The sequence below is a fragment of the Mesoplodon mirus genome, assembly GCF_964341445.2.
Source record: "Mesoplodon mirus genome assembly, chromosome: 5".
Lineage (NCBI taxonomy): Eukaryota > Metazoa > Chordata > Mammalia > Artiodactyla > Ziphiidae > Mesoplodon > Mesoplodon mirus.
In genome coordinates, this window is record NC_138980.1 from 60,452,814 (window position 1) to 60,480,703 (window position 27,890).

Sequence of the window (27,890 nt, forward strand, 5' to 3'; positions counted from 1 at the left end):
CAGTTTGTTTATCTTTGTATAAAGATATGGAGGTTCTTTAAAAAACTACTAATAGAACTACCATATGACCCAGCAATCCCACTACTGGGCATATACCCTGAGAAAACCATAATTCAAAAAGAGTCATGTACCAAAATGTTCATTGCAGATCTATTTACAATAGCCAGGAGATGGAAGCAACCTAAGTGTCCATCATTGGATGAATGGATAAAGAAGATGTGACACATATATACAATGGAATATTACTCAGCCATAAAAAGAAACGAAATTGAGTTACTTGTAGTGAGGTGGATGGACCTAGAGTCTGTCATACAGAGTGAAGTAAGTCAGAAAGAGAAAGACAAATACCATGTGCTAACACATATATATGGAATCTAAGAAAAAAAAAATGTCATGAAGAGCCTAGGGGTAAGACGGGAATAAAGACACAGACCTACTAGAGAATGGACTTGAGGGAGGGGGAAGGGTAAGCTGTGACAAAGTGAGAGAGTGGCATGGACATATATACACTACCAAACGTAAAATAGATAGCTAGTGGGAAGCAGCCGCATAGCACAGGGAGATCAGCTCAGTGCTTTGTGACCACCTAGAGGGGTGGGATAGGGAGGGTGGGAGGGATGGAGAGACAAGAGGGAAGAGATATGGGAACATATGTATACGTATAACTGATTCACTTTGTTATAAAACAGAAACTAACACACCATTGTAAAGCAATTATACTCCAATAAAGATGTAAAAAAAAAAAAAAAAAGAGTTGGGCTTCAGTGAGAGAAGGCAACATAAATGGGACCAATGGGAATGGGCTGCTGGGAGGCCCCAAGGCAAGGGCTCCGGCTGGGACTTTGCAGGACAAAAGTGATTGCTTCTGATCTCCCAAGAGGTCAGTCTAAAGAAAGCTTGGAACAGTCTGGTCCATAGTGCAGCACTCAACAATCTCCCGATTAATTCCTTTTTTTTTTTTGCCATTTGATGTCGGAACCTGGCATGTGGAAGTCATCTGGGGTGTTTCTTGTCTCTGGGCCAGACTCCAGGCCCTTCTCGCATGGCACCTAAAATGGGTCACCTTTATCTTTCCCTCCTCCTAGGCTTCTCATTTCTCTTTCTCTTTCTGCTCTTGGGCCCTCCCTCCAGGCACCTCTGCCACTGCCTTGGAGCCTCCCCTCCCCTGAGAAAGATTACATCCTCTCCTGGTAGCCCTGCTTTTATCTGTGATGACATTAAGCCTATCAGAGTCTAGTTCCACTTATGGAGTAAATGACTGCTAACTCTTTATTTGCTAGGCCTTCAGTAAGATAATTGCCTTTTAATAGGAACTTTTTATAATTAATACCTAATGCAAAAGCATGGATCCTTTTTTTTTTTTTAAACTGGGCAAATACCATATTATTATTATTGCTCTTACTGGATTGCAGACCACACACTTGGACAAAATCTCAGAGATGGAGGCCAATCCGTCCTTTACCAGTGGACCAGACACTTAGAATGTAAACGCGAATGTAGCAGGTTGACCAAAACTGCCTGATACCGGGTGATCTTGGGTGGACTTGGGTGACCCTGGGTGACCCTGGGTGGCCCTAGGTGATCTGGGGTGACTCTAGGTTACCCTGGGTGGCACTGGGTGATCCTGAGTGATTCTGAGTGACTCTGGGTGATTCCGGAATGAACTTAGGCAGCCCTAGGTGATGCTGAGTGACGCTGGGTGATCCTGAATGACCCTGAGTAAAAGCATGGATCTTTAACATTGACCTTTTGGGACTCTATAAACCCAAAGAATCTTTTCAGAACCTCTTCCTTCTGTCACCCCTTTAATGCTGTATTATAATAGTTTATTAGTCCTTGTAATAGTGTACTGCATTAGAGCAGGGATGGTATCTTATATCCTGTATCCCCATCACTCAGTCTAATGCCTGATATAACTTAAGGTAGCAACCAATTGTTGGACAAAAGTGGTGAGACAAATGATTTACAAGAAGGGTGTTTAAAAAACTTTGGTACCCTGACCCTTCAAGCCAAAGCATGAAATGAAATACCTTACTCCAGAAGTTCTCAAACTTTAAAGGATCATGTGGATTGTTAAATACTCAGATTCCTTGTCTATCCCCAGAGAGTCTGAATCAATAGGCTTCAGGGCTGTGAAATCTGCATTCTTTACAAGCTCATCAAGTGATTCTGGTGTACAAACACTAGATTTCCTCAGGGGGCTGTTGGACTTTGGATAAATTATTATAGCCTCTCAGCCAGTTTTGTCTTCTGTAAAATGGGATTGTTCAGAATCAAAGAGAAAAAAAAGATGTGAAAGCCCATTGAACAGTTCAAATGGTGCAGAACAAACCACCTGCATGGGAATCACCTGTCCAAGGAGATTTCCAATTTGTCCTTCCTGTCCCTTGCCCATTCTGCAGATGGGTAGATAGGGTCCATAGGCCTGGCACTAAATCAGGCATTTTAATGGCACTGTGTTTAACCTTTCATATAAGCCATCCTATTTTTCCCTCATGATATCATGTAAGGTTCTATTATTATCCTTACTAGATCTGTAATGGGGCTTAGAGATGTTGAGTCAGTTGCCCAAGATCACACAGTAAGTCAATATCAAAGGTAGGCTTCAGGGGCTTCCCTGGTGGCGCAGTGGTTGAGAGCCCTCCTGCCGATGCAGGAGACACGGGTTCGTGCCCCGGTCCGGGAAGATCCCACATGCCGTGGAGCGGCTGGACCCCTGAGCCATGGCCGCTGAGCCTGCGCGTCCAGAGCCTGTGCTCCGCAACGGGAGAGGCCACAACAGTGCAAGGCCCACATACCGCAAAAAAAAAAAAAAAAAAGGTAGGCTTCAACACTAGCTGTCTAGTGGCCACACCACCCTCTTAACCACACCCGCTCTTTCACTATTCTGAGGTTGGTATGTGGCCATAGAAGCTCAGAGAAGGCTAACAACCACAGTAAGAACAGCATTGGCAGTGACAGTTTACCAAGTGTCTACAATGTACCAGGTGCATCGTATGCTTATCTCCCTTCATTCAAGAATACAAGAGGAAAACCTTGTTCCCATTTTATAGATGCAGAAACTAAGTCTCACAGGTGTTAAAGTTGTGTTTATATCTATCCAACCAAAGAGTGAATGCACTGGGATTCACACTGTCCGCTTTACCCCAAAGCCCACACTCCTTCCATTTTGACTCATTACTGATCAGGGATTAGGAGTTCTGTATCTCTCAGGAAGATGCCTCTGGATTTGCTCTTCTGTTGTGATTTTGAGATTATTCACACAACCAATCCAGACCTTTTAGGCATTGTTTAAACAGCAACTTACTTGGGATGGCCCAACCTTGCCAGGTCTCTGGGTCTAAGGAAGTGAAGGGTTGTATGACTATCAAAGGACTAAAATGTCCTGTCCCCACCAGTAGTTTGTCATCATGTTGCAATGATCCAAAAATCAGGGAGAGAGCATGTTGGTGGAAGAGTGGATGTACATCCTGGCCTGCACTGACACTATAATCACTTATGGCTCTAAGTCTTTGCTCTTGTGGGCAGACCAGCACATTTCTCCAATGCTAAGTTAAGTAGTTTTGTAAAGAGGAGAGCCCATAAAGGCTCAAAAATTATTCTATCAGATTTCAAGGCACACTTTTATATTAAATCTTATTTTAAAAAATTTCACTCAGGGGAATACTGGTTTTCCTTTGAGGACCATTTAAATCATTTCCTTGTGCCTCTGAATGCAGCACAAAAACATTCATCTATTTCTCTTTATCATAGTCACTAGTGTCTTTGACAGAACTTATAAATCTCCCACTGGTGCCTTGTGCTTACCTTCCAGTGGTAAGGTTTCCAAAGTTATTACTATTTCCTGGGTCATAACCAAACCAATTCCCCAATCCAAATCATTTATATTTGGCAATTGGTCCTTTCCTTTAATATTCTCATTCTCTCTCTCTCTCTCTCTCTCTCTCTCTCTCTCTCTCTCTCTCTCTCTCTCCTCCCTCCCCCTCCCCCTCCCCTCTCCCTCCCTCCTTCCCTCCCTCCCTCCCTCTCTTCCCCTCTCCCCACTCCCCCTCTCCCTCTCCCTCTCCCTCTCCCTCTTCCGTTCTCCCCTGCCCTCTCATTTGCAATCTCAGTGAGAGTTTTGGTAAAGTTGTATAATCCTTGCGTCAACTTACTCGTTACATATTGTCATATGCCATCAGGGTGCACGGCTTGGTGAAGGGCCAGTTCATGTGGGTTTAGCCTCTATTCTTGTGCTGTGGCTTTAAATTTGTACAGCAAATAACTCAGAACCAAGTTATTGCCTCGGTGTGAGTGCTGGCAGGAAAAAACAGCTGTAGTGGAGCACAGGATCTGTCTGTGTTAGCCCTCTGTTACCAACTACTCAACCCAGCTTTTGGCTTCACCTAAGTGATAAATGGTGCTATTGTTTGGGTTTCATATTAAAAAAAATAGAACTCAATCTAGATTAAGCAGGGACAGAGACCCATTTCATTGCACTGTACTTTAATATTCCTGAGACCCATGGCATTACGGGTGGCTCCTTTTAACAGCCATCTCTCTCCAGGGCGGAACACTATGCTGTCTTTGTTTCATCTGATCTTGCAGCTAAATAAGAGATGGTCACTTATCCTCACGACTCCCATATCCTGCTGGATTTCTATTGCTAAAAGAAACTGACCACACGGGAAAAGGGAGAGGTTTCAGGCAGGGCATTTCAGCGTGTGTTTACAGGCAAGACTGACTTACTCAGCAAATCCTGCTCGGAGGAGCTGCAGCCAATGAAGAGGCTATATCCCGGCTTGCTTGGGGGCTTCTGAGTTTGAGCTGCATGCAGAAATGTAAGGCAGTGCTTCCTGGCGCTGATGGCAAAATGGGACCCATCTCCAGTTATTCCTTGGGCTCCCCAGCTTTGCAGCACTGGGAGCGAGCCTCCATAAACATGTGGGTGATGTAGCCAGCTTTAAAGGCCGAGAGAATCCTTATGGATTCAGGAGACTGGTTTTTTATTTAGATTTTTTTTCTTTTTCCTTTTTTTTGGAAGATGAAATGCTTCTCTCGTTACCTGCCTTACATCTTCAGACCTCCGAATACCATCCTCTCTTCCAGCTGCCACACAGAAGGTACAGACCAGAGAGGGAGAGCATCTGGGTGGGTGGGAAAAAGTGGGCTGGTGTCTGACTTCCCACAGGCTCTGCTGATACTGCCTTCTGTAGCTACTAGATGACTGTCGTGCCCGGCAAAAGCTTGTATCTCACAGACTTAGATCTGCTTCTAAAATCAGTCTGTCTTCTCCAAGGAAAGTATTTTCTGAAGAGCAGGATAATATTGCAGAGGTGATCTCAGAACTGATACAACTGAGTAGAAAATAATTTAGAAATATTTTGCCAATTTCCCTTGTTCTCCTCCACATGCAAACAAGTAACTGGAACTAATGTTAAAGGGGAAAAACAATTGCTGTAGATGCTACCACATACATTTATCCAAGCTCTCCGTTTTGTCACTGTCCTTTTAATAACTTGGTGTATGCCCAAGAAAGCAATTAGCAAAATAGAGTGAGCTTATTACTGTATGACTGTGGAGCGTTGGTTGTTGGATTGATTTGCTCGGTCTGTACTTGGCGTGCAGGGCAGGAAGATCGCAGCTGAATTTCAGTGCTTGCTGGAAATGTGGTTTGTGGGGTCCTAAGTTGATACCTTAAGGCGAGGGTGAGCTGAATCTTGTATAAACAGTTCCCCAGTTCCTGGTCCTTTAAGGCACCTCCTCTGCTGCCCTCTAACCTAGCATGATATGCACACATGAGGGGGGAGTTTCTGTGTGCACGTGTGTGTGCCTTGTAAACATCCTGGCAATTCCCTTTCAACTAAGCACAGCAGGTTTCAACGTTCCTAGAGTGACTAGCTAGACATGCATCTTCTATGTGTGATTTGCCTGTTTCTTCTGACCTGACACATCCTTGGAAAAGAGCAATTTCAAGAAAAGCCACTAGCTGGCTGTTTTTCAGCCTTAGGGGTTGTCCTACAAGCGGTCCTCGATGGAAGAGGGCTAAGGATGGTGAGGAACGGCAACTACGCCTCAGGTCCAGACACACTCTTCCGGAACTGAGCTGGCGAACAGCCTGTTCTGAAAACCCACCCTCGCTTCTCATCCTCACAGGAGGAGCCTGGGACTGGGGGCTGTGTATGTAAAATGAGAGAAGCATGTATTATACCACAAGGTGCTTTTTAATCGGTACCCCCCAAGAAAAGGGAGTATAAGTTTGGAATCACCCTTGAATTGAAACTGAGGATGGTATTTTCCATAGACGTTGATATTTCGTAGATTTTTTAAAAATTGGATATTTTCTTTAAATTTTTATTAGTAGCTAAAGGAGATGGCCCATTGAGAAATCTTTCTTCCCTCATAGAGAGAAATTCAGCCAGTATGTGTTGGGGAGAAATAAGGAGTAACATGGATAGAAATCTCCAGAGGAACTTTCCAAATACAAAGACTTAAACTCATATAGGAAGCTGTCTCAGTCGTTTCTGATTGGTCCCCTGTCCTCTCCTCCCAGCTAAAACTTTGAGAAGCCAAACACTTGGTCTATTCAGTTGCTGTTTTGTATATGAATCAAAGTAAAGACCCTACCTAATACAGACAAAACACCACCAACACAAGAACTTTCTTGAACTGTGTTTTTAATCAAATTTAACTGATTTATGCCATCAAAATGGAAACCCCATTTTATTCATGTCAAAGCAAACCATCTCTGAATCACCAACTATCATCAGATTTAGGGGTGGGAGTAGGGAGACTTGTCTCTGAATTTGTTGTAAACCTATTGAAGACAATGGTCAAGGAAAATAGCATCTGGAAAACATTAAAATCAGGGATGAGGCGCAGGGGCACAGTAGAAAAGGCAGGAGTTAAATACCAAGCGGCCAGGGCCAAGTCCCTTAATTGCTCTATGCCCGATTTCATCTCTAGAATAGAAATTAAAAGACCCACTCCCAGGACGTTAAGAATTAAATGTGATAATTAAAGTTCTTCATAAAGCTTGCTACATGAAAGATGCCATCATGTTTGAGTCCCACACACCATGTGCTTTCTTAGATATTCAAGTCTCTGTTATTTACTGTTCTGTCTTAAGCAACAAAGTGGTTTCCTCAAGCACATCACAGTGTCACTAGAAACTTGTTACACTTATTTAGAGTTTGTGGAGAAAAAGATGTCAGAATGAATCTGAGTTTGTGTTTTTATATTGTTAGCAATCATGTCACTCTGTAGTCTATTCTGGAAAAGTTATGGCTGGGAACTTCATATTTTATTTAATTGAAAAAGTCAAGAATGGATAACTTGTGTCTGTCCCTGTGAAAATCAAACAAATCCAAATGACCCAAATCCTCCCCTTAAGAGTAATTATAGAACAATTCTAAGAGCTTTAGCAATTCCTGGGCTGCTTTGGGGATGGAATCGTCCTACTGAGAAGACTAGCATTGTCCTCTCAGCTTTGCCTTGACTTTGTTTTCTCAACACAGGAAGATCCTGGGCTTCGAATCCTATCTCTACCATATGCTAACTGGGTGATGTTGGGTAGTTCCTTTACCTCTCTGAGCCTAAGTGTCCTCATTTGTAAAACATGCAAAGAAATACATTCAGAATGCCATACACAGGGTGGTGGTGATGATAATGATGATGATGATAACCAGACTGCACTTGTATTGTATTTACGACATCTAAGGCATTATCTAAGTGCATTATATACAGCAACACATTGTACATAGGGTAAATCAACAATATGTAACTCTTATGTGAATGCTAGTTGTTTTAAATATTGTGGGTTGGGGAGCTTTTGGTGACCATACTTGAGGGATTTGCTTTTATTACCATGCTCTACTTTAACTGAAATGAGAAGACACAACCAGAAAAAAAGGACAGGTAAATAATGCTGATGCACAAACAGCAGAAATAGGGTTTTGAGAAGACAACGATTGTATTCCCTTCTCTATGGACCTCAAAGTGTGTACATAACTCCATCCCCCTGACAGGAAAGGATTCATCCAGCAAAACGGCTTCAGGACTAGAGGAACAAAATCCCAATCACAGTCAAAAAGAAACCATTCCAGACAGGACAGAGGGGATGGGGAGACCCATAGGAATGAGAGACCAGTGAGGTATGAGGAACCTTGCCTAATGTTCTCCGATGGACCTAATTTGGCACCTGACATGGGAGGGCCTTTATTGGGGTTATTACAAATTAGTAGAGCCACTTTCTTTTCCTAAAGGGTAATGTGCTTTGCCACATGCCATATCCTGTCCCTGAGTTGTCTGGTCATGGCTCCATGCTGCAAACCCTGTTCATCCTTTAAAACTCAGTTTCAGTCAAGTCTTTCTAGAAAGACTTCCTCAACAACTCCAAAGATGGAGGTGTTATCATGAGTCACGTAAACCACAGTCACAGTGAGAAGAAGAAATGAGAGAGAAGCAGTAGTAAGTACCACAAAGCCTGTGGATCACTGGCTATGTGCTGAAGGCACTGGCCCCTCACACAATCTCTTGCGTCCGACACCGTTATCTCCATGTTATAGATGAGGAAACTGGCACACACTGCCTTGCCCAGAGCCACGGTTAGGAAAGTGGCAGAGACAAGACTCAAGTCCAAACAGTCTAAATCAAAACTCAGTGCTCTTGCCCCTACATCGCACATTTCCTTCTGAGGATCAATGTGAGAATAGCCTTCAGGTTTACACTGAAACAGTCTATGTCCATGTCTGTCTCCTGGTGGCCCAGAGCAGCTTGGGCACGGGGATCCTACCCTCTTCATCTTAAGTCTCTGAAACCTGGTTTGTACAGAGCTTGACTGAGTAGACACTCAAGAAATTCTTCTTAAATGAAGGACTGAATGGCAGAGTGAATGAATAAACTTACCTGTCTTCTTTCAACAATGCTCCTTTAAGAGGAGGAAACTTTTTTAAGCAAAATATCTTCCAATGACACCCAGAAGTAGAGCTGCTGGAAGTCTCCACACACACAGAGAGGTAAAAAATACACATTTTTCTAGCTCTTTACTTTTAGAAGTAAACCTTGCAGTGTTTTCCATTTGCTAGGCACAATTGCACTGTGTGTGTACATGGATAAAGGTACAGGTGCATCTGCATATTCCTCACAACAATCCTATGAGGTAGGTACTGTTACTGTCCTCGTGTGTTAAACATGAGGAAACCAGAACACAGAGAAGTTAGGTAACTTGTCCAAGGTCACACAGCTATTAAGTGCAAGGGCTAGGATTAGAATCCATGTAGTTCGGTTCCAAGGTACATGGCTAAGAAAGGGTTTTGCTCTATTTTGTGTCTTTTTATGTATTTATGGAATTCTTATATTTCATGTTTTTGGCTTTCTCTTCTCAGCCCCTTTCACGTATTTAGAACCAACCCACTTTGGGCCCACGTCCAAACGCACTTCTACCCACAGTGTTCCCTGACTACTCATTTTCTCATTGTTACAAATACACACCTACATTGAAAGTCTTTCCCAAATGCACATTATGATTCTCTGTAACAAAATTATATTACATCACCTGAAGGGGTTATCGTAAGGATTAAGTGAGAGAGAAGCTTACATTGTTTGACACCGCTTTACCTTTAAAATTTGCTTTCCATTTTTACATACAATAGATGAACTGTCCCTGCTTTCATCTAAGGCCAGTGAGCCAGCCAGCCCTCCCTCTGTGAGCTGGATCCCACCCCTGACCCCTACTCAAGCCCCTCACTCCTGCACTCGGCCCCTCTCCCTCTGCTATCACCAAGTCTTTCCTCTCCACAGGATCTTTTGTGGCGGTCCACAAACATACTGTAAATCATCTCACTTTAGGTAGTCATGTCCTGACCCTGTATCCCCCTCCAGCTGCTGCCTCATTCCCCACTCCCCTTTTCAGAAGAATGCCTTGAAAGGGTCCTCTATACACAGTCACCCTGTCTTGCCCTCCAGTCTGCTCTTTCCATCCCTCCAGCAAAATGGCTCTAGTGAGAGTCACCGGTGATCACCTCATTGATGAATCCAATCATCCTTTGCCAGGTCTCTGCCACTACAGCTCTTAACAGTGTAGGCACAGATGATCAGTGCTTCCTTCTTGAGAGGGTTTCTTCTCTTGGCCTCAAGACCCATACTTTCTCTCTGTTTCCCTCTCCCTCACTGCTAGTCCTCCTCAGACTCCCCTGCTTGTTCCTTATCATCTTCCCAACCTGTAAATATTGGAGCCCAGGGCTCAGTCTTCTCCTTAATCTATGCTTGCTCCTAGGTGATCTCATGGTCTTAAGTATCATCTATTCAGTTTACATCTCTAGCTTCAACCTTTCCCTAAAATGCAGACTTGTACATCTAACTGCCTACCCAATATTTCCACTTGGACGTCCAACAGAGATTTCAAAACAGAGCCACTGATTTCCTCTCAAGAAAAACCTGTTGGGCTAACCTGGTGGTGCAGTGGTTGGGATTCCGCCTGCCGATGCAGGGGACACGGGTTTGTGCCCTGGTCCGGGAGGATCCCGCATGCCGCGGAGCGGCTGGGCCCGTGAGCCATGGCCGCTGGGCCTGCGCATCCGGAGCCTGTGCTCCGCAACGGGAGAGGCCACAGCGGTGAGAGGCCCGTGTAACGCAAAAAAAAAAAAAAAAAGAAAAAAAGAAAAACCTGTTGGTCCAGCATTTTTCTCCAGTTCAGTAAATGAGAACTTTGTTCTCCTAATTACTCAAGCCAAAAACCTTGGAGTTGTCTTTGATTTCCTTCTGTCTCTCACATCCTTCTAATTCGACAATAAATCCTCTTGGGCTTAAACTCCTAAAAATTATCCAGAATCCAATCACATCTTATCACATCCATCACTCAAATGTTTCTTTATCAGAGGACTTTCCTGGCCTTCCTATCTAAAATAAAATGTCTCACCCCAGTGTTCATAGCAGCACTATTTACAGTTACCAAGCTATGGAAGCAACCTAAGTGTCCATCAACAGATAAGTGGATAAAGAAGATGTGGTACATATACACATAATTGAATACTACTCAGCCATAAAAAAGAGTGAAATCTTGCTATCTGCAACAACATGAATGGACTTGGAGGGTATTATGCTAAGTGAAATAAGTCAGACAGAGAAAGACAAATACTGTATGATATCACGTATATGTGAAATCTAAAAAAATACAACAAACTAATGAACATAACAAAAAAGAAACAGGCTCACAGATATAGAGAACAAATTAGTGGTTACCAGTAGGGAGAGAGAGGGGGAGAGGGGCAATATAGGGGTAGATACAAACTACTTTGTATAAAATAAGCTACAAAAAAATATAAATAGAAAAATAAAAAATAAAATAATGTACAAGGATATACTGTACAATACAGGAATATAGCCAATATTTTATAATAACTATAAATGGAGTATAACCTTTAAAAATTGTGAATCACTATATTGTGCACCTGTAACATATTGTACATAAATTATACTTCAATAAAAAAGAAAAAAGGTTACAATGTAGCCAGATGGAAAAAAAAATCTCTCTCTCACACACACATATACACAAACACACACTCCCCAGTTACTTTTACCCTGCTTTATTTTTACTCCATAGCACTTATCTTTACCTGACATGTTATATATCCATTTACTTATTTGTCACCAGTCTTGTCATGCTATAGAATATAAGCTACATGAAAGCAAAGGCATTCTCTGTTTTGTTCATTTCTGTGCCTCCAGTACTTAGAAGAGTTTCTAGCCCATGGTAAGCATGGCATAGTGCTTATTGATTGAGTGGATGGATGTGAATCAACATTTATATGAAGTCAGTGATAACGTGGAAAGAGTGAGCTCTGAAACAAGATGAACCTGAGTTCCAGTCTCAGAACTGATAATTACCAGCTGGGTGACCTTCAGTTACTTACCTGGTATATTTCCTTCTCTAATAATAACATGTCCAAGTATTATCATGAAGGTGAAAAAATAATGTTGGTAAACACCTAGCATGATGCCTGTGAATATTCAGTAAACTGGACTTAATGTTATTATTTTTTGCATCCCACACTGCATTTCCACAGCTGTCACATATAGGCATTAAGGTTCCATGTGGATTGAATTTTTTGCCTATCTACATAGCTAGCATTGTTTGTGGGTTTGTTATGTGCCAGACTCTACCTTAAATACTTTATAGTTCCTACCTCACATAAATCTCACAAAAACATCACAAGTATTGGTGCGTATTCTCACTTTACAGATGAGGGAACAAGGCATCGGATTATATAGTAACTTACTCAAAACCACACAGCTAATATGTGGTAGATCAGGGTTTGCACCCAGACTACCTGACCTCCAGCAGCCAGGCTCTTAGCTGCCCCATACCACTGCCCACAATATTCAGGCACTGTTCTCAGCACATGGAAACTGCAAAGATAGAAAAGATTCATCCCTATTTTAAGAAACTAAAGGAGAGAGAAAGGCATAGGCACACAACCCTAACAGTAGGTTTTAGCCCTGGCCGTGCATGAGAATCAGCTGTGGCAAAGGCATGGGGCTGTCTCCGCCCCAGATTCTCTGGAAGTTGGCCCCAGGAATCCTGGGTATTAAAGTTCCCCCAGGTGAATCTTAGGAGCAATCAGAGGCCAGAAGCTGAGTCTGTGATAAACAGCCATGAAGGAGGAACGTATTCAGAGCTCAAGGGAAGAGCCCTGGGAGAAAGAGGTTGATCAGTTGTGGATCCCTTTGAAATGACAGACTAAAATCCTGCCACTGAGAAGAGGTTGCTTTTGGTCAAGATATCTGGCAGATAAGCGGCTGTCCTGGGAAGATTCAAGGTCAGTGTCATACTCTTAAACATTCAGTGAACCTCTACTGTGCGTTTGTCGGCTTCATGGTATCTATGAGTTTGCTTCGAGATGTTTTATTCAAGTATTGGCTAAACCATCTACCTAATATAGAGAAAGTTATTCAATCTGGGGGGGCTTTAGTTTTGACATCTATAAAAAGGAGGATAAACATAATGCACATACCAAAGTGTTGCTTTGGTGAGTAAATGTGATAATTCATACAAAGTGAGTAGTGTGGTACCCGTGCAATTTAAGAGTTAGCTGTTGTTATTATTAATATGATTCATATTAGTGGAAACCCCTGAAATCAACTCCTGCCTTGAGTGCTTTGATATGATGTGGTGACGGGAAAAATCCTGGGTCAGTCGTCTGGACTAGGCTCTAGTTCTCTTCTGACATTGCTGTCTCTTGTGCAAATGGCTAATCCTGCTGTGCCTCAAACGGCAATATAAAAAAACCTGGTGGTGCTGGTGTGAAATTAAATGAGAGGTGCTTTGTGAAGTAGGTCCCCCTCTTGAGTCTCCACATATAAAATCACCTCACAGGGAACGGTAACCCCATTTTCAGGAGTTGCTAATAAAAATCCATAAGGAATTTGACAGTGGGTAAGAAATAGGAAGGACAGCAAATAATGTTTAAATAAAAGCCAACCGGGCTCCAGGCACTCTGCATGTATTATTATCACATGGAGATAATTAGCACAACAATTCTGCCAGGAAAGAAGCCTGGCCAGGTGAAGATACTGATGGAGGACTCGTGAGATGAGATATTTAGTTGGAAAAGACTTTGGCTTTGGAATCTGATAAACCAGAGTTCCTAACATGACTTCAAGTTATTTATCCTCTGAGTGTCTGTTTTCTCAACGGTGAAATGGAAGTAAATAATGTTGCCTTTTCATGTTTATTGTAAGGATTAAAGGTATCGAGCAGCATGTGCTGGTAGCCACTTAATGGACGGTCCCTGTACTTGCTGTGACAGAATGTTTGTCCAGGTCTCACCAGTGGTAACACCAGGCTGGTCTGATTGCAAATCCTGGGTTCCTTCCATTTCTTCATGCTCCCATCAGAAAAAGCTTCCTTTTTTCATTCTTTGATCCTTTCAACCTGTATCACCTTTTCTGGTGCTTGCCTGTAATGTACACTTGTCAGTGTTGTTCTGATTTGTGTTTCTGAATTCATTATTTGCCTTTGGTACTTGTGCCCCAAGGCAATTCCTTCATTTTGACTCAATTTTATAAATCTAATAGGGAAATCACTGGCGGTGAAATCATCACTGTTGTTAGAGTCTGGCCCGTTAGTTTTCTGAGTCATTGTTTCTTCACTGGCAGATTGAGCTGGGAGAAAAGATGGGCCAAGATGGCCAGGGCCTTTGTCTTCACAAGTGTCTGAAACAGCACAGTTGGTAGGGAAAGCAAATGGGAGACAAATAAATTCAAAGATGCGCCTGAAAGCCTTCTCTGAATCCTATTGTTGATACTTGGGAATGTCACTTACCTGAAAATGTTAGGAGCAAATTCATTAGTCAGTGAACCTCCTTGCAAGAGACATCATTAATTTATTTTGTCATTTATTTAAAAAATACAAACACTTAAATAATATAGCTGTTATATGTCAAATATTGGCTGGGCAATGGGTTCACTGGTGGTAAAAATAAATGTGGTTCATGCCCTGATGGAAGACAAATAAACTAATCAAATGAATATAAACTGTGGCAAATGCTGCAGTGGAGAGGACATGGAATTAGGGCAAGGTCTAACAGGGGTTTGTAATGCGCAGGAAGACCAGGACACTTTCCCTGAAGAAGTGTCACTTGAGCTGAGATCTGGAGGATGAGTAAAATTTAACTAGGCAGAATAAGAGAGAGAATCTTCCCTGCAAAGGGGAGAGCATGTTTTCAAGGTCTTGTCACCAGAGGGACATGGTGAATGTGAGGTCCTGAAGGAAGGCCAGTGTGGCTGGAGCACAGAGACCAAGAAGGAGTTTGGAGGAGACTGAGGCTATGAGTGCTGTGACCCTGCATGTTCTGTGTTGTGAATGATGGAGTTTGGTTTTGATCCAAAGACCAAGTGGAAATTATGGAAGGGTGTGAACTTGGGGAAAGAAGCCTGGCCATATTTGTAGCATGAGAAGACTGTTCTGACTGCTGTAATAATAGATTAGAGAGGCTAAGAGGGGGTGGACATATTTTAAGGAGTTGGCCACTCAAAACAGAGATACATGGTTGCTTTGCTTGAAGCAGCCCTTATTGTTGTAGTGCTGTAGACTTGTAGGTGGTTCTAAGTACGCCCCAAATTCCTCAAGTTGCATGTGTGTCTTATTAAAAGTCTTATGAACACGGAAACCTGGCCATTGGCTTGACATCCAGACAAAGAAATTGTTATTCTAAATGAGCAATGTCAGGAACACACCAGGCTGTGTTTTGAAGAGGCAGTAAACATTCCAGGCATTGAAAAATAGAGTGCATTTCCTCTTCCAGACACAGCACTTGCAAAGCATGATATTTAGAAGGAAGAGAAAGGCTGTCTTAGGACAAAACCACTAAGAATGTTTTTATATCATGTTATTCAACAAAATAGCTGCTATATCCAAGCCTCTGGAGGGCACAGTACATATGCTCAGCTGCGTATATTTATATATAAACAGCAAGGTGGTCCTCTCAGGGGACTGTTGGCCAAAAGTCAGTCTTAGGAGCAAAGGTTAGGAAGCCACGTCCTAACTTAATTATAAATTCATTCTTTCATGGTCCTCTAACCCAGATGATAGAACGTCTAAGCTTATGGTGGGAACCCCAAATGTAATATCCTGCAGGAGCCAAGTAGGTACCATTAACCACAAAGGCATGATATTGGCTATCATGGAGTGTATCACTGTGTGTTCCAGCCCTGCCTAAAGGCAACACAATTTAGTTACAGACCACCTGTTTTCATCCCATTGGAAAGAATCACAGAATTTCCGTTTGGGAGAAGACCTCTGATTCAGGGACATTCGCAGGGTCCATGAACCCCCTCACAGCTATGTTCCTGATAACATAGCTATGAAAAGCTTGCTTCCTGCCCAAGCTGCCTATTTAACTTCAGGAGAGTGCTGACCATGCCTCCATCTTTTTTTTTTTTTTTGCGGTACGCGGGCCTCTCACTGTTGTGGCCTCTCCCGTTGCGGAGCACAGGCTCCGGACATGCAGGCTCAGCAGCCATGGCTCATGGGCCCAGCCGCTCCACGGCATGTGGGATCTTCCCGGACCGGGGCATGAATTCGTGTCCCCTGCATTGGCAGGCGGACTCTCAACCACTGCTCCACCAGGGAAGCCCATGCCTCCATCTTTAAGTTGAGCTGAAATCTATTTCTCAGAACCATCAAGACAATTCTCCATGTGCATGAGGATGGTTTACATGCTGTGTACAGGCTTAAGATTGCCGTTCCCTCTTACTGTGATGTTCTTCGCCCAACCCCACTATTCTCTCCCTCACTTCTTTTAAGGCTTTGCACAAATGTCATCCTTCAGATAGGCCTTCCTGCCTACCATCTCTGAAAGGACACACCTCCCCGCACTCAACCTTGGTTTTACTTTGTAGATTTGCTCACTGCTTCAGGCGTTAGATGTTTGCGTTTGTTTATCGTCGTTTCCTCTCACTAGACCATAAGCTCTATGAGAGCAGGTACTTTGAGCCTTTGCTCCCCACTGGATCTGGCACATAGGTGATGATAAATGATGGTGGGAAACAAATGACAAATCATCGTGGCTGGCAACAAGAACAGGCAAGTGGAGGGACCCGCGAGATTTTGGCCTCCCTTCCGCTAACACAGTGGTTCCCAAATGCTAGCATACATAAGATTAACTAGAGTGCTTAGTTTAAACTGCAGATCTGGGGGCTCACACACTTTCCGCTGAAATTCGGAATCAGTAGAACCAGAGTGGAGCCCAAGAACCCCCATTTCTAAGCCACACTCCAAAACCTATTGAGGAAGAAACCTCAAGTGCAGTAATTCAAGAAACGCTGTCCTAGGATAACAGAGTATAGATGATATAGGCAACACCACTGAATGTCACATGGTTTCCTTCCTCCCTCCATATCTAGCCCAAGATGCAGGAACTCTAGATTTAGCCTCAGGGAGGGATGCTGCTCAAGAGAAGGAGGTTAGGTGCCCTGCTTGTAAACACCCTGATTCTAAATCTCAGTTGGAGACTGCATGACTACAGACCTGCCAACGATGGGTCTTAGAGGGGAACTCGGAAGCAAAGGGTCAACATTCATTTCCTCCACTGCCTGAGCACACAGAGCCGTTTTCCGAATGGCTGCTGCAGCCTGTGAGTGGGGCAGGGCACCACCTTGGTCCTGGCAATTTGTGTCAAACCAGATGGATAGCTAGAGCTGGAAGAGACAGGGCAGCCGTGTTCAGAGCCCTGCCCTCCACCTGGCAGAGAGATGAAGTGAACCATCCAAAAGCACACAGCTAGTTAGTGTCAGAGCTGAGACTGACACACAGCCTGTGGCTTCACTGCAGTGTTTTGGCCTCAGTACCCCCCTTTGAAAGTGGTTTGACAGTTCCTAACAATCCTGTGGATATGTTAGAGTGACAGGCTGATCTGAGTAGAGACTCTATATGGAAGTCCACGGAGAAAGCCCTCCAGGATACCCTGTAAAGAGTTTCCTTCCTTTCACACAGCAGACTTGTGTCTTGATAAGCCCTCAGGAGAGAACCAGCTTTGAGGTACTTTTCAGTGGCTGAGTGAGGTATGTATAATGAATGGGGCTATTACTTTATAGTTTTTAAAAGGAAGCTAATTTTTCTTTGAAATTGGCCCTATTTACATACAGAATCAGCTGAAAAGACTATTATCTGGTATTAAGTTTTCAAGAATACTCTCATAAGTGCTATCTTCCCCCCATTTGGGTACCTAATAAGGTTGCTCAGGACCAGGGTATGTAACATGTGTTTCTCCATACTGTGCCTCTTCAGTGCCACTAAGGGATGGGCTGAACTTGACTGTGTAGAGCTCAGCTGGGATTATGGGGCAGTCAAATATTGCCTGAACCAATTGTCTTCCAATGTCTCCTACTCCCATCTCAGACATGCCACTGTGCCAACTTGCATTTTCCTCTTCCCCGTCTCACTGACCCAAGCGAAGTTGGTTGTACATGCTGGAAACAGCTTCCTCCAAATTCACTTCATTTGTACTCATTTCCAGTCTTCTGTTTGGAAATTGTATTTTTGGCTCCCATTCAGATAAAGTCAAACTGAGATGATAAATGGAAACGATCCTCTGTGTGAAGCAGTGGCCAAGGCTTTAGTTACAATTTTCTATTGATCCTCAGACATGCTCTGGGCATCGTACAAAATTATTTTTTTGATACAGCACAGACCTCAGTGAATTGATTAAAGTTTGAGGCTCCCAGGGATACCCAACCTTCATTTTATAGAACCACTTCCCCAACAAGACCCAGTTTTACAATGTGAAAGAAGAAAGGCATCTTCCACTCTATATATTTTAGCTCCTTAATAGAAATATAGATCAATGGAACAGGATAGAAAGCTCAGAGATAAACCCAGGCACATATGGTCACCTATCTTTGGTAAAGGAGGCAAGAATATACAGTGGAGAACAGACAGCCTCTTCAATAAATGGTGCTGAGAAAACTGGACAGATACATGAAATTAGAACACCCCGTAACACCGTATACAAAAATAAACTCAAAATGGATTAAAGACCTAAATGTAAAGCCAGACACTATAAAACTCTTAGAGGAAAACATAGGCAGAACACCCTTTGACATAAATCACAGCAAGATCCTTTTTGACCCACCTCCTAGAGAAATGGAAATAAAAACAAAAATAAACAAATGGGACCTAATGAAACTTAAAAGCCTTTGCACAGCAAAGGAAACCATAAATAAGACCAAAAGACAACCCTCAGAATGGGAGAAAATATTTGCAAACGAAGCAACTGACAGAGGATTAATCTCCAAAATATACAAGCAGTTCATGCAGCTCAATATCAAAAAAACAACCCAATCCAAAAATGGGCAGAAGACCTAAACAGACATTTCTCCAAAGAAGGTATACAGATTGCCAACAAACAGATGAAAAGATGCTCAACATCACTAACCATTAGAGAAATGCAAATAAAAACTACAATGAGGTATCACATCACACTGGTCAGAATGACCATCATGAAAAAATCTACAAACAATAAATGTTGGAGACGGTGTGGAGAAAAGGGAACCCTCTTGCCTGTTGGGAATGTAAATTGGTACAGCCACTATGGAGAACAGTATGGAGGTTCCTTAAAAAACTACAAATAGAACTACCATATGACTCAGCAATCCCACTACTGGGCATATACCCTGAGAAAACCATAATTCAAAAAGAGTCATGTACCACAATGTTCACTGCAGCTCTATTTACAATAGCCAGGATATGGAAGCAGCCTAAGTGTCCATTGACAGATGAATGGATAAAGAAGATGTGACACATATATACAATGGAATATTACTCATCCATAAAAAGAAAGGAAACTGAGTTATTTGTAGTGAGGTGGATGGACCTAGAGTCTGTCATACAGAGTGAAGTAAGTCAGAAAGAGAAAAACAAAAACTGTATGCTAACACATATATATGGAATCTACAAAAAAAAAAAAAAAGTTCTGATGAACCTAGGCGCAGGACAGGAATAAAGACTCAGACATGGAGAATGGACTTGAGGACTCGGGAGAGGGGGAAGGGTAAGCTGTGACAAAGTGAGAGAGTGGCATGGACATATATACACTACCAAATGTAAAATAGATAGCTAGTGGGAAGCAGCCACGTAGCACAGGGAGATCAGCTCGGTGCTTTGTGACCACCTAGAGGGGTGGGATAGGGAGGGTGGGAGGGAGGGAGACGCAAGAGGGAAGAGATATGGGAACCTATGTATATGTATAACTGATTCACTTTGTTATGCTGCAGAAACTAACACAACATTATAAAGCAATTATACTCCAATACAGATGTTTAAAAAATTAAAATTAAAAACATAAAAAAAATAAACTGGACTCCCAAAGCTTCTTACTTAACAGGGTAAATAACTGAAATAAGGTAGGTTTCAGGCAGCTGGAACAGTGTCTGGGACTTAGCAGGGACTCAATATACATTAGCTCTATTGTGGTCTTCCACCTGCCTTTCTCCACAGACACAACTGAGTGTTGGCTCGTTTATTGGTCCATTTATTCAGTATTTCTTGTGCACCTACAATGTGTTTATTGTGTGTTTATCATGGCTTATCATGGTTCTAGACACTGAGTATCTAGGGGTATACAGATAGATGGATCCCTGCTCTCATGGCCTTCAGTTCTGCAGGGGAGATAGGTGATAAACCACTAAAGGCATCAGACCCCAAATAAGATGGGAGCGAAAACAAAACAAGACCAAAATAAGGAGATTCAGATAACGTTTAAATGATGACCTTGCATATTACGTAACTATAGAAATACCCTCCAAATTGGTCTGCTGGCAAATAAGCTTCCTATCTGGTCTCCTTGGCAGCCCTCAGAACATTCACAGCTCATTTGGGTGCCTATTGGCCAGCATTTCTCAGGCCTCTGGTGCAGATCTCTCCTCCTCCATCTGGTGCTCTAATTCTGCACAGAATGGTGGGCAGACGCTGCCAGTAGCATGATCTTCTGTAGAAGGAAAGCCCTCTGGGAGGTGAGGCTGCAGAACCCAGGGAGAGCATGAATTCATTCACATGTGTTTAAAGCCTCTGTGAGGGACCAGGCAGGGTTCAGGCTCCAGAGAAATTTCAGGAAGGAAACAAAGCAGCTTCTGCCCCTGACCTTGTGGTGCTTCCATTCTGGTTGGGCAAACAGGTAACCATATGTAGACATCAATAACCAGGAACATTCAAATAGTGATCAGGGCTGGGAAGAAAATAAAAATAGGATCAGTGGTATAGTGATTGACTCAGAAATGGCATCCTGATAGGAATAGAGTAGACAGAGAGAAATACGTTTGAGCTGCGGCTTGACTGAGAAGAAAGAGCCAGCTGTGCAAAGGGCCCAGGGAAGAACATTCCAGGCAGAGGGACCTACAAGTGCAAAGACCTGGAGGCTGAAATAAATTGTGGGTCTTGGTGGAATATTGTATCCTTTTGTGGTAGACTTGGTAGCTTTGTTTAAAAATAATCCTCTCAAATATTTAAGTCCTATAATTCATATACTTTTCAAAGAAACAGTGTATACTAGTAGTTTAAAATTTTTGGATTCTAGAGACAGTGTGCTTAACTCTACAAGGGAATGACTTAATGATATAGCTTTGGAGTCAGACTGCCTGGTTCCAACTGGACTTTTCCATCCACTAGCTGAGTGACTGCCGGCAGCTTACTTAATATTTCTGTGCCTTGTTTGCCATCAAAGGGGGATAAGAATAGTTCCTGTTGAATGGGAATCTTTTGGTAATAAATTAAGGTAATGGACATACAGTGCTTACCAACACAGGGCAAATGCTCAAAGCATGTTGGCTATGGTAATCCCTCCATCATATCCTCTAGAAGTGCACTTTCTTGATCACTTTTGCCCCACCAGTCACTCATTGAATAGATTTCTGAACAATCAAGTGGAAAATAATTTCCCGACATCTGAAAGACTTGGACACCATTGAAACCCTTGAATAGTTTCCAGTGTAACTTAATAGAGGTGGGACTCATGAAATCCCCATTAAGTTGATTCTAGGCCCTGGATGATGCTTTCCTCAGGGGAGATGGTTGGGGCTACAGTATATCAACCGTGTTCATCCATCATTCCTTTTCTCCTTTCCTTGCTTTTTCATGGCATTTATTACCACCAGTCATATTATCCCTGTATTTATTATCATGCTTAACCTACAAGAAGGGAACCTCTAAGAGAACAAAGACTTGTTTGTGTTGTTCAGTGTACCATCCCCAGTTCCCCTAACAGTGTTCCAACAGGAGAGCTCAGTAACAGCTTGTTGATTGAATTGATATCTACATACCACCCCCCCAAAAAAAAAATACCAGGGAGTGGGTTGCTAATGGGTCAGAGGGCCTTGCTTCTAAAAACATCCCATATATTTAATGCAATCAGAGTTTCCAGCTTCTCAGTGACCCAGGAGAGCAATGATTCACTGAGAGGATCTGACCCAATAAATACAAAATATTACATTCATTTATTATTCATTTATTCTTTCAACAAATACTCATTAGGTCCTGACTTCATGCCAGGATATTGGTGTACAATGGTGAATAAAACAGACCTGGTCCCTGCCCTCAGGAGATTAGAGTCTTGTAATCAATCATACTAATTATTATAAAAAGCGTCTCATCACCAGCTTCAGCAATATCATCTTTTCATATAAATCTGAAGATTAGAACCTAAAGAAGAAAATAAAACCTTCTGGCAATGTGCCAATGAGTGGGCATTCAGGAAATGCTATTCCTGGCCTGACTCATCTCTCCTCATACTGCTCCTAGGGGACTGGTGGTTCACAGTGCTGTTCTCCAGATGGCACACGTGTACACTTCCCCATGGCACACAACTGTTCCTCTCTCACCCTACACACACATGCACACACACACCACCCAATATAAAACTCTTATCCACACCAAAAACCCATCCTGAGGAACTAGGAATGAAATCCTAAGTGGCACAGGAGCATAAGAATTGGCCAGTCTCAATACCTCTTTACAGCTTGTAATATCACTCCCTCGATTTGCCAGCTGCTTGTTTGTAAGACAAACTAGATTGTGTTGAGGAGAACTTTCTTTTAGAAACGAGGCAAAGACAACTACTGCACAAGGAAATTTTGGAGTGTTTGTTGGCAGAGAATCTGAGTCCATATATATAATCTCCCAGAGTCAAGGGTATGTTCCCATCCTACTTACATTTTTGTCCACAAGTTAGTCACTTGGAGCTCAGTTTCCCTTAGATTGTGATGTCAGGAGTCATTCTGTCTTGAGTCTTGGCTGCTTTTTTTCTTTCTTTTTATTGAAGTATAGTTTGACTCACAATGTCATGTTAGTTTCAAGCATACAGCACAGTGATTTAGTTCATATATATATATATATATATGTATATATATTTTTTCTTTTTCAAATTCTTTTCCCTTATAGGTTATTACAAAATATTGAGTATAGTTCCCTGTGCTATACAGTAGATCCTTGTTGGTTATCTATTTTATATACAGTAGTGTGTATATGTTAAGCCCAACCTTCCTCTCATCTGCTTTTAACACCATGGTGTCACATAAGTGAGACTATTTAGCCTCATTCATAGACCATTGATCCCACAGCACCTTTTGTTGTGATTTAACTGTTTCATGCATACATGTATATTTTTTCCCAAAAAACCTGTAGGCTTCTTGGAGAGTTGTATGTTGGCATGTTTCGACTCAAGTTAGACTGCCTGGGTTCATCTGATGCTACTGCATACTAACCTCTCTGACATATAGTTTGCTCATCTATAAAGCTGGACTTATAATAATACCTTCCTCAAAGGGTTGATATGAAATTAAATGAGCTAATTCACAGAAAGTGTTTAGTAAAACTCCTGACACATTTAAATTGCCTAATAATATTTGTTAATGATCTCTTTAATATTTTGCACCCACCATTGGCTGATCTAGACACAAAGTAAGCCATCACTAAATCAGTACTGATTCAAAAAACAACCTTCCTAATGATATGATTGTGTGACTGTATTTAATGGATTTTACATCAAGGTTGATTATCCATATACTAAAACAACCATATTTTATACCCCAAGATATTAATATAGAAAAATAAAATTCTAAGAAAGTTTGTAGAAGCAACAGTTTTTGAAGACACTTTACAAAGTGCTTCAGCATGATTCTTCATGATGCCAAATAACCAGATAGAAAATTAAAAATTGAGCCAATTTTCTTAACATCTAAACTCCTTTTCCATCAGTTTTCACCAAGACGTTTGAGGTTGCATAAAGACAGGCTCTGGGTCCGTGTGGTCTTCTGTCTTCCTAAGATTTTCCTTAGCTATTTTTCTCTCCTCCTAGTCTCTTCTACTTCAAACTGTACACCACTTCTTGGTGGTATGTAAATGAGTTTCTACTTCACATGTAGTTTTGTTTTTTGGATAACAGGATGAATTGGTCAAGCTAAGCCCCGAGATTAATTGACCGAGTAAAGTCAGCCTTTCTGATTTTCTTGAACTCAAAGCCTTGAGAATCCACTAATTAGACAGTTGTTCTAATAGGAGAGGAAGATATTCACAGTCAATGATCTGACTTTGGTTTGTCCTTCCTTCTGGGGATGATGCTAAATTAGCTGAGTTCAGAGTTTGCTATCAAAGTTTTCTCTGGTCATCAAGATATGAATTTCTTTCTCTCTCTCTCCCTCCCTCCTCCCCTCCCCCCCCCACCGTTCTACCATCACTGATAACCAGAAGGATTGTTTGGTGTGTGTGGGGGGCGGGGGAGTAACAGTGATCCCAAATTCTTCCTTATCCCACCTGGTTCCTTGGTTCCTGAGGGTCACTTGAGAAATTAAAATGGAATCTTGGTTGGTTTTGTGGCCTTGAAAAACTAATTGAAATATCCCAAACTTCAGATTTATAAAATATGGATTATATAATAGGATCTAAAGCAGAGTGTTGGTGTAATAAATGAGAGAATTGAGCATATTGTCTGGCACCAATAAGAGACTAATATATGTTAAATCATTTTAATTAAAAGAAGTTGGTAATAGTTCTGTAAGGAGAGAGTATAGGCAAGGGGAAAATTATGGATTTTAAGCTTACTCTATTTCTTTTTTAAGTAAAGAAAGAATAAATAAGGACTCATCCCAAATAAATGACATTTAGAGCAGCAAAGGTATGAGAGATTGAGAATCTCTCCATTTCATTCGTTCACTTATGTATTCCACAAATGAGTAATGAGCATCTGTTGTGTGTCACATATTGTTTTAGATGCTGGAGAGATGGTAGGGAATAAGACAGTCAAAAAAAATGTCAGTAAGTAAGATAACTTCAGTTGGCTATAAGAACAATGAAGAAAATAATATAGGACAATATGATAATGAAAAATTAAGTGGCCATAAATGGGATGGTCAGGGAGGCTCCAGACTCAAAGGCTCTGAGATCATCAGCCATACAAAAACCAGGGAAGAGGATCCTCCAGACAGAGGGAATAGTAAGTAAAAGGGACCTCAGGCAGCAATGAGCTTGCTATGTTAACATAAAAGGGAGCAGGGCAATATGGCCTGAGCTTAGTTAGCAAGGGAGAGAGTTGGGGGCCCACAGTCATAAAAAAAAAAAGGCAGGGGCCAGATCATGTATGGCCTCAAAGGCTATGATGAGGAGCTTGATTTTATTTTAAGTATAATAGGAAACCTTGGGTGCTTTAAAACAGGACAGGGACATAATATCCTACGTTTTTCTAAATATCATGTTGGCTGCTGTGTGGAGAATACAGGGAGGCTATCAGAACTGATGGGAAAGAGAGGAAGGAGGCTTAGCTTAGGAGGAAGCAGAGGTAATGGAGAGCAAAGAATGGATTTGGGGTAAATTATTTTGGACAAGGAAGTGTGGGATCAATAGAAGGATATGAGTGACATCCCCATAATGAAAGCTGACTTGCTATGTAGGCTTACATATAACAAAGAATGAGAATGAGATTTCAAGCCACGCACATCCCTCCCAGCTCCACTCCAGCCAAATGTCATCTCAGGAAAAAGAGGCATGGTCTTCTCACATTCATTCCACAAATAGTCAGTTTCTTTTACTATGGTCTGGAACAAGTTATGGGTACTGGTCAAACAGTAGCAAGCAAAACATGCACACCTCTGTTCTAATGGAACTTATATTCTAATGGGAGGAAATAGAGTATAAATTATAAGTAAATAGAATGAAATATCAGATACCTACAGTCACTGTTGATAAAAATAAGAGCAGAATGATGTGTTAGTAATTGCTGGGTTGCTATATTAGAATAGTTGTTAAGGAGGGCCTGTGTAAGCAGTTCCCTTTGAAGCAAGTTAACTTTGAGTTATGTATTAAACATCTATCAGGGGACATCAAATAGGTCGTTAGATGTCTGCGTCTGGAATATTAGGAAAAGAACAGAGTTAGAAGTAGAGGTGGTGTTTAAAGCCATGGGCCTGGGTTATCATTAAGAGAAAAAGTAAGCACTGAGAATAGAAGGAGGCCCAACACCAAGCTCTGGGAATTCTCCAATATTTATAGGTTGTACACATGAACCAGCAAAGGAGATTGGAGCATCCAGACTTAAAGGTAAACTCAGGGGACTGTGGCATTAGAAGCATGTATGCTGAACCCTCTACCCCATCTTCCTCCACTAGCCTGTCATCCTCAGGGAATTTCAGCTAATGATGACTTCTTTAACATATATAATGGGATTTGGGTAGGGCCCACCACTGAGACCCTGCTTCTCATTAATGTAGGGCGGTACCCTCTCAATCAGAATTCATCTGGCCCAAGTGTAGATGGTGTTGGTGGAAAGACAAGGCCTTGCATTGTGGAAACTCTGACATCAATCTGATCTTCCGTCTTTTAAGCCAGCAGGCATCTGAACAGTTATGCTCTCCAAGGCTGGCAGAGAGGTATCTGATATACAAACAATAATTAATTACTTCAACCAGGCAACATAATGGGCTTTTTTCTAGGGGAACACAAACAACAAGAGAAAGCTTCTAGGGACAGTACAGCTCTATAGAATCTAGCCAATGTCACACTTCTTGAAAGAGCAAGCAGATGTCACAAGGATAACCAGGAAGATAGTTTGGTGGAGATTGAGGGGTAGCAGGGAGAAGGAAGGTAAATCCTGGGGCCATGTCATAGCAATAGATGAAAATCTTGAGCTAAGAAAGTTAAGAAATCAATAACTGAAATTAAGAACTCAATCAATGGATTTAAGAGCTGCTATACTGGAGCAGTAGAGAAGATTACTGACCAAGAAAGCAGGTCAATAAAATATATCCAGACTGAAACAATAAAGTAAAAGAGTATGAGAAATAAGAAAAAGCCTAAAAGTTACACAGGACATAATAAGTCTAACATTTGTAACAAAAGTTCAAGAAGGAGATGAAAGACAGATAATGGGCAAAATCAATATTTGAGAAGACTCTGGTTGAACTTTTTCTAAAATTGATTAAAGTCATTGGGTTACAATTAAAGAAGTGGTATTAATGCCACTCAAGATAAATAAAATCATAGTTAGATCTATCATAATATTACTTCTAAAAATTAAAAACAAAGAAAATCTTGAAAACAGAGACAAAAATTATATGATGATTAAGGGAAAAGCAATTGTACAGCTGAGTTTTCTACAGAAATTATGGAATCCAGAAGACAGTGGCATGACAGTTTCAAAATACTGAAAGAAAATACTGTCACTCTAGAGTTCTATATCCTCTAAAAATATCCTCCAAATATAAAGGCAAAATAAAAATACTTTCAAGTAAATAAAATCTGGGATGATTTATTACAAGCAGACATGCATTTTTTTTTAAATAAAAAGTACATGGGTATCAACCCAGGTCACACAAAGTTCTGGGCAGTGCTGGGCATGACCACTAATGGTACCAATTGCCAGGCTATGGTCTCCTCCCACTGTGACACAGCTGTAGCCACCTGACACTGCTCTACTAACCACCTCTGCTATTTCCTGGTTGGCAAGGCCCAACCAGGAGTCACTATCAGGTTGTTATAGAGACCATCTTGGGAACTGAAGTAAAACTCAAATCTCCAAAGGCTTTAAGGTGACAGCCCAAACTGGAGAGCCTTTTCATTAAGCCACCTTCTCTTACGGCAGTGGACTCATATTCCACTCCTGTTCTCTTTTCTTTCACCCCCAAAGTTTTCTGTGCCCCTTTATAATCCTTCCCTTTCCCTGACTTGATTTCTGCCACCATAGATTAGTTTTCATTTTTTTAGAATTTTATGTATATAGAATCATACAGTATGTATTTTTTTCCTGGCTTCTTTCACTCAGTATCATCATTTTAAGAATCATCAGTGTTGCTGTGTGTATCAACAGTTCCATCTTTTTACTGCTGAGAAGTGTTCCATTGGATGAATATACCATATTTTATTTATCTATCCA

At 41.7% G+C, this 27,890-nt stretch overlaps 1 protein-coding gene across 3 annotated transcripts in view; it reads left to right on the plus strand.

The window, feature by feature from the left end:
- PPP2R2B (protein phosphatase 2 regulatory subunit Bbeta) overlaps window positions 1–27,890 on the plus strand; it is a gene marked incomplete at both ends in the record, with an annotated part of 456,792 nt that overhangs the window by 20,764 nt on the left and 408,138 nt on the right. For 2 of the 3 annotated variants that reach the window (XM_082622564.1, XM_082622566.1), the window contains one exon: window positions 4,854–5,102. The exons of the other annotated variant lie outside the window; for it this stretch is intronic. In XM_082622564.1, the coding sequence (XP_082478690.1) occupies window positions 5,029–5,102 (74 nt within the window). Of the gene's footprint in view, window positions 1–4,853; window positions 5,103–27,890 lie in introns of those variants that run through there. 3 annotated transcript variants of the gene reach the window in all.